The sequence below is a fragment of the Gadus morhua genome, chromosome 4 (assembly GCF_902167405.1).
Source record: "Gadus morhua chromosome 4, gadMor3.0, whole genome shotgun sequence".
Classification (NCBI taxonomy): domain Eukaryota; kingdom Metazoa; phylum Chordata; class Actinopteri; order Gadiformes; family Gadidae; genus Gadus; species Gadus morhua.
This window is the reverse complement of record NC_044051.1, coordinates 33,605,193-33,613,275: the sequence shown is the minus strand read 5'-3', so window position 1 is coordinate 33,613,275 and position 8,083 is coordinate 33,605,193. Positions and strand designations below refer to the sequence as shown.

General features: G+C 42.0%; 1 protein-coding gene across 1 annotated transcript; it reads right to left on the bottom strand.

Moving 5' to 3' along the window:
• Positions 1–673: 673 nt before the first annotated feature.
• Positions 674–7,138, bottom strand: LOC115541737 (NLR family CARD domain-containing protein 3-like). Its single transcript, XM_030353584.1, has 3 exons — positions 7,086–7,138; positions 4,418–6,200; positions 674–758 (listed from the first exon to the last, which is right to left on the bottom strand). The coding sequence occupies exons 1-3, from the start codon at positions 7,126–7,128 to the stop codon at positions 674–676; spliced, it is 1,911 nt and encodes a 636-aa protein (XP_030209444.1). The 5' UTR covers positions 7,129–7,138.
• Positions 7,139–8,083: the final 945 nt, after the last annotated feature.

Below are 8,083 nucleotides of genomic sequence, written 5' to 3'. Positions count from 1 at the left end.
TGTGTGTGTGTGTGTGTGTGTGTGTGTGTGTGTGTGTGTGTGTGTGTGTGTGGGTGTGTGAGTGTGTGTGTGTGTGGATGTGTGAGTGTGCGTGCGTTTGTCCTTGTGCTTATGTGTTTGAATTTATGTTTATAACTTACTTTTTACTTTCATTGTATTATTTGTCATTATTGTAAGGACCCCCTCGAAAATGAGATGATACATCTTAAGGGGCTATCCTTGAAATAAAGAATAAAGAATAAAGAATAGCTACAACTCAATGAGATATTGTTCAGTTAGAGCATGTTTTCTCAACGGGGGGCGGTACCGCCCCCTGGGGGGCGTTCGCACAACCTAGGGGGGCGCAGGGACAGTGATTCAATTTTTGGGTGAATAAACGCTGATTAACGAAACCCAAGTTTGCGGGTTAACAGTTCAATAACCAACACAACACAATCAAACATGGCCGATAGCAAGAAACAAATATCAAATTTAGTTTCATAGCCCGTATTCCCCCTTCCTCTTGCTGTTGTTCAGGTCCAGCTGCTCTGAGCGTAGTCTCCACGAAAAGACCGTTGCATTTCAAACACAAAATATATAGGCCTAATTAGGCCTCTGCGCGCGATCTGTTTTCGCGGTGTCCACGTTGCCCGGGCCGCGGTGTCCGTGGTTCCCGGGCCATTCATTCACTCGTTCACGGGGCACGGCGGGAGTCACGGAAGTTGCCGGAGTGGCCGCGGTGCCCAAGGTCACAGTGCCCGGGCCGCAGGATGCTGCGGCTGGGGCACGACGGGAGACGTGGCGGTCGGGTGTCGCGGGAGTGCCCCTGCCGCGGTCACGGTGAATGAATGCTCTCTCTCTCTCTCTCTCCCTCTCCCTCTCCCTCCCTCCCTCCCTCTCTCCCTCCCTCCCTCTCCCTCTCTCTCTCTCTCTCTCTCTCTCTCTCTCTCTCTCCCTCTCTCTCTCTCTCTCTCTCTCTCTCTCTCTCAGGGCATTCATTGCTATTAGTGACCAACGCAAAATCAATGAAAAACGATTCATTGACAACTTTAAGCAATATGACACGAGTGTGAGTGGGGTTGTTAGTTTATTTTTATTTTTTTATTGGGAGGGGGGGGGGGGGGGGGGGGGGGGGCGCCAGAGGATCAGGGTAAGGATCAGGGGTACTTTGCTCAAAAAAGGTTGAGAGCCCCTGAGTTAGAGTCAGGAGAATTCTGCTGTGTTTGGTACGCTAAGACCGTTTCTTCACATGTACTAACACTGTGTAGAACCAGGGAGTGTTTTGTCAGCAGGGAAAAGAGCAACAGAAATGCATCAGGCAGAGCAGCACTTACTGGAAGCTAGAATAACCAGTTTGAAGAAGAGGCTGATAACTGACCTGAGAGTTTCCAGTGTACAGTGTGGACTCCCCAGTCCAGCAGAGAGCAGCTTCACTCCTGAATCCTGCAGATCATTGGTACTCAGGTCAAGCTCTCTCAGACTAGAGGAGTTGGAGCTGAGAACTGAGGCCAGGGCTTCACAGCATTCCTCTGACAGATGACAGCCATTGAGCCTTCACACAAAATAAACACAACCTGTTAGGAACTGTAGTTAAATTATAGAAGAATTATAAACAGTTTTTTTAAATACATGAAATAATAAATACTATGAATAACCTGGATCTTAAAATATTAAGAAAGATTTCACACAGATGTTAAATTATCAAACAACAATTATCATTATACTTCACTGAAGCATACAGTTTTATTAATAGGTTGTTATTAAACTTTATGAAACGACTCTAAACCGCTCTTTACTGTCTGACTACATGACACTCAGAATAATAATGTTATACAACATACACATTATACCATCATGAACAAACTAAGAATATAATGTGTACCTAAACTGTCATACCAACAAAATTATAAATATGTTGAGTTATTCTTATGAAAACAATGTATTTATGACCTAACCTTTCTGGATGTCAATCTGTGAAATGTCTTCTGATATTGACCCTTTTGGTGTTATTGTTTGACCATTGGATTAAACTAACCTGAGAGTTACCAGTGTACAGTGTGGACTCCAAAGTCCAGCAGAGAGCAGCTTCACTCCTGAATCCTGCAGATCATTGGTACTCAGGTCCAGCTCTTTCAGACTAGAGGAGTTGGAGCTGAGAACTGAGGCCAGAGCTTCACAGCATCTCTCTGACAGATGACAGCTATTCAGCCTTCAAACAAAATAAACATGTTTAAAATACAAGAATAACAAGAAACTGTGTTAAAAATAACACATTTACTTTTAACATTATGAAAGAATTCTGTTGAAATATTTTATTAGAGATGTTCTAATGACTTAACAAAAATATATTAGTCAATACATTAGATCCTTATCTTATTGTATATTTGGTGTAAAATGTATGGTATTTAATAGTTGTTTTGTAGGGTTTGAAAAGCCATTTGTATATTAATATGACACTTATTGTAGTATATTGTGTATTGTATTGTAATACATGTTATTAGTGCATCTAGGTGTTTTGTATGAGAAGTTGTAATCCAATATTATGTACATTGTGTTGAGAGGAGAAAAATATCAGAGCGAGCAGGAAAACAGTTTGCGAGCACGAGATAAAAGACAGCATTTGTGGGTACAGGGGTGTCAGTTGAGTTATGCTTCACCTTACGTGCGCGCTCAATGAATCGTTTCTGCCTCACAGGCTTTATTGTTGCTCTCGCGATCAGAGAACTGCTGAGCGCAAGTGCAGTTAAAGGCTTTACAATAATGATTTGTTCGCACGGATGTGTTAGTTGTTCGCCCGCACAAAGTCATGTTTGCTGGCGCCTTTTGTCAGTGATATCCCATCATAAACGTTGCAGGCCTGTCTGGACTCTTCACTCTTAGCACGTGCAAGAAAAAGTCCCGGTACCATTATAGGGAGTGGAGAAGACTGAGGTTTCCGTCCACAACATCCCAGACACAAACAGAAACACCAATAAAACCGGCCCCACATACACTCTCTCCTGTACTCCTTTAGCTGTCAAACAACTAAGAAGTAAATGTCTCAACATCATTTAGCTGGGCGATCTCTAGAGAGAATAAAGTACTCTCCTCCTTTGTCTCTTCCCTCTCTCTCCTTTTTCCCGCTCACTCGTGACCTCTCACCCTTCCCCAGATGACCCCGAAGTCTCGATATCAACCAATCGTATTGGTTGAACCCAAATATCATCAATATAACCAAATGTACTGAAAAGAATAGTGAGTTGACTTATGTTAATAATGAAAAGATAATTATTGATGTATCCTACATATCAACAATAACTTATTGTATACGTACATAAAGATCTTTGATAAGTTAGTCTCTTCACCCTGGTTACACAATATCAAAATATCTTTCTGAAACCTTGAAAGGGTCAATTCATGTGTGTGAATATATGTTTTGGCGTTTATTAATGAATACTTGACATATTAAGCTTTTAAAAAATACATTTTGTTTGACTATTGCAGGTTTCAAATCATTTTAATGAAAATGTTGCTGTTGTGGCTTTCAGGAGGTCTTAGGCATCCAACTAGGGGTCTCTGACCCTCCCAAGACCCCCTATATTTCACCCTGCTCTCAACCAACAAAGTCATGTATACAGGGGACACTATCGTTAAGTTTTGGGTTTATATTTATAATTAAAGATTTGCAAGCATATGGATGGATTAGAATATCCACCTCAACAACAAGGGGTAGCCTTTATATGATATGAAAGTCTTGAATGTGGTCATCACAGGTACTGAGATAAGATGAGTTATATAACTCTGACTTTGAACATTTATTTGTAGCTGTTTGCACATTGAGTAATCTGACCTGAGAGTTTCCAGTGTACAGTGTGGACTCCCCAGTCCAGCAGAGAGCAGCTTCACTCCTGAATCCTGCAGATCATTGGTACTCAGGTTCAGCTCCCTCAGACTAGAGCTGGAGCTGAGAACTGAGGCCAGAGCTTCACAGCATCTCTCTGACAGATGACAGCCATTGAGCCTTTACACACAATAAATAGAACATGTCAGGAACTGTGATCAAAACAACAGAAAGCTTTAAGTGATTCCATAATGCAGAATGTTATTAGTTTACCAAAATTACTAAATAATTGGATGTATACATTTTCATTATATATTCAATGCAAAATGTTAAATAGTTATTTAGTTGGGATTGAATATGTTTTTTGAATGGATACTTCTCCTATATTCTCTCATTCTGAATATTCTCTTACGTGTACTATAATACATTATACGTTAATAGGACAAAAGAGAGGTTTTGTATAATATTATAACTAGTATGTTAATTATGTTATGAGTAGAATAGTAATACATGTTGCTATAAACCTACAGGGATTTTTGCATATTATTTTAACCTTATATTCCAGTTATATTTATATTGTGTTGTGTGTATTGTAATACATTTTATCAGTGAACGTACAGAGATGTTTTAGAGGCTTTGACCACTGGCAGCAGCCTCAGAAGACCCTCCTCTGAAGCAGAGTATTTATTCAGCTCAAACACGTCCAGCTCCTCTTCTGATGTCAGTAAGATGAAGGCCAGAGCTGACAGTTGAGCAGGAGAGAGAGATCTTCTGGAGAGTCTTCCTGATGTCAGGTACTGTTCGATCTCCTTCACTAGAGAACGGTCGTTCAGCTCATTCAGACAGTGGAACAGGTTCATGCTTCTCTCTGGAGAGAGATCTCCATCTATCTTCTCCTTGATGTAAGACACTGTTTTTGTATTGGTCAGTGAGCTAGTTCCTGTCTGTCCCAGCAGACCTCGTAGGACAATCTGATTGGTCTCCAGAGAGAGGCCCAGGACGAAGCGGAGGAACAAGTCCAGTTGTCCGTTCTCACTCTGTAAGGCCTTGTCCACAGCCCTCTGGTAGAGGAGGAGGAGTTTATCTTCCCCAGAGGTGGGCGGTTCTTCTGAGAGCAGATTGACACCATTGTTGATGAAGGTCAGAAAGACATAAAGGGCAGCCAGAAACTCCTGGAGGCTCAGATGGACAAAGCAGAACACCTTGTCCTGGTACATCCCGCACTCCTCTTTAAAGATCTGGGTGAACACTCCTGAGTACACTGAGGCTGCTTTGATGTCGATGCCACAGTCTGCCAGATCTGCCTCGTAGAAGATCAGGTTGCCTTTCTCCAGCTGGTTAAAAGCCAGTTTTCCCAAAGAAACGATGATCTCTCTGCTCTCTGAACTCCAGTGTGGATCTGTTTCAGATCTCCCATGGTACTTCCTGTCCCCCTGTATGGACTGAACCCTCAGGAAGTGGCTGTACATCTGAGTCACGGTCTTGGGCATCTCTTCTATCTGGGATTCGTTTAAGATGTCCTCCAGAACTGTAGCAGTGATCCAACAGAAGACTGGGATGTGACACATGATGTGGAGGCTTCGTGATTTCTTGACGTGGGAGATGATTGTGTTGGCCAGCGTCTCGTCTCTGAATCTCTTCCTGAAGTACTCCTCCTTCTGTGGGTCAGTGAACCCCCTCACCTCTGTCACCATGTCAACACACTCAGCAGGGATCCGATTGGCTGCCGCAGGGCGTGTGGTTATCCAGATGCGAGCGGAGGGAAGCAGGTTGCCCCTGATGAGGTTGGTCAGCAGCACGTCCAAAGAGGACGGCTCTTTGACATCAGTCCAGGTCTGGTTGTTCTGGAAGTCCAGAGGAAGTCGGCACTCATCCAGACCATCCAAGATGAAGAGAACTTTGAACCGTTCATATCTGCAGATTCCTGCTTCTTTGGTCTCAATAAAGAAGTGATGAAGAAGTTCAACAAAGCTAAACTCTTTCTCTTTCAGTAAATTCAGCTCTCTGAAAGTTAAGAGAAATGTAAAGTGTATGTCGTGGTTGGCTTTGCCTTCAGCCCAGTCCAGAGTGAAATTTTGTGTTATGATGGTTTTACCAATGCCGGCCACTCCAGTTGTCACTATTGTTCTGATTGGTTGATCTCGTCCAGGTAAGGGTTTAAAGATGTCTTCACATTTGATTGGTGTTTCTTCCTTGGCTGGTTTCCTGGAAGCTGTTTCAATCAGTCTGACCTCATGTTCTTTGTTGACATCTCCACTGCCTCTCTCTGTGATGAAGAGCTCTGTGTAGAAGTCATTCAGACCCGTTTGATTTCCTGCTTTAGGGATTCCCTCAGACACACACTTGAACTTCTTCTTCAAATTAGACTTGATTTTATGTTGGCACTCAACAGCAGCAGATCCTACATGAGAATGAACAGAAGACATCAGATAGTGGAAGGTGACATCACTTGAAGCATGTTTATATTTCCTGTAAAATGATCAACTTCATAGTATTTACTGACTTCATTACTTGTGGTTCGAGAAGCTGGTCCTAACAAGGAATGGATACATATTTTTTCTTTTTTGTTTGTTGTTTACACAGAAAAATCATTGGTCTAATGATAATAACAATGATAGTGAATCAGTGGAAATTAACTTCATATGCTGATATAACAAGATAGTGCTGCATCTCTTCCACTTATTCCACTTATAGTTATTCTGCTGTTGATTTGGCATTTATTGTTTAACATTCCTTAACCTGATGGCAATAACCCCACATATCTGACAATAACCCCACATATCTGGAACAAACCATTTAACTTCATACCCAACCATAACCCCACATATCTGGACCCAACCATTAACCAGATCGAACCACAATAACCCTATATATATCTGGATCAAACCATTTAACCTGAAGCCCCCACAATAACCCTACATAACGATAAAACCATTTAACATGAAACCCCCACAATAACCCTACATAACGATCAAACCATTTAACCTGATACCCCCACAATAACCCTGCATATCTAGATCATACCATTTATCCTGATCGACCGACAATAACCGTTCATATCTGGATCAAACCATTGAACGCCGAAGAAGAAAGATCTCTCCACATTGATGAATTTATATAATTATAAATCATTTAACACCAAATTTGACATGTTATTTAGTCTGAACAGAACAAATAAGAGTCTCATACTACTCTAAAATATACATTTTCATTCTGTTTTCAAGATAAGCGTCTTCTGCGCTTCAAAATAATAGTCTCCTCTGTCTTCAAGATAAGAGTCCCTTACCGCCCCACAGTGTGTCGGCCAGTTCCTCCTGGTTCATCTCCATCAGGCAGAGCTTTGTGATGTGCACGACTCCCTCTATGGCGCGCCTCCTCTGCTCCTCCTTCTTAACATCCACCTCCTCCTCCTCTCTCTGACCCTCTGAGCATTGTGGGTAATCTGAGAAGAGATCTCTCCAGAGCTTCTTCAGCTCCTTGTCTAGGAAAGCATGTGCGTTCTCCTCAGCCCTCTGGAACAGAACGAACATTGAGGAGAACTTTACTCTGAACTCACTGAGGTAATCAGAAGCATCTGTCCTGGATTCACGTCAGCTGGTCAAAGAGGGAAGCCTGGAGACGATGAGCACCACAAGAGATGCTTTCTAATGATCATGTAGAGCTGAAGTCAAACGTCTTGTTGGAAATATACACACCTTGATCAGCTCTGTTTGATGCTGCTGTACAGACTGAGCACTGGTAACCTTTGACCTCTGGTGGGGTTGACTGTGGAGAGAACACACACACACACACACACACACACACACACACACACCCAGTAAACATACAAGGGGGAGAGAGAGAGAGAGAGAGAGAGAGAGAGAGAGAGAGAGAGAGAGAGAGAGAGAGAGCGAGAGAGAGAGAGAGAATATTATTGTCTGCAATTATTTTTAAGATTATACTGTACAAGTATTCAGTGTAATTGTATTTATTTAGTTATTATTCATTTTTTATCTTTATTACATTTTTTTATGTATTTTGTGTTTTTATTTATCACTTGATTTCTCTTTCACTGTACTTTTGACTCCTGAGCTGCAATAAGAAGTGATTCCCCCCATGTTGGATTCATAAAGTTGATGGTATCTTATCTGCTTATGAATGATTTAATGGTAAATGGCTTTGTCTGTGTCTGTCTGTCTGTCTGTCTGTCTGTCTGTCTGTCTGTCTGTCTGTCTGTCTGTCTGTCTGTCTGTCTGTCTGTCTGTCTGTCTGTCTGTCTGTCTGTGTGTGTGTGTGTGTGTGTGT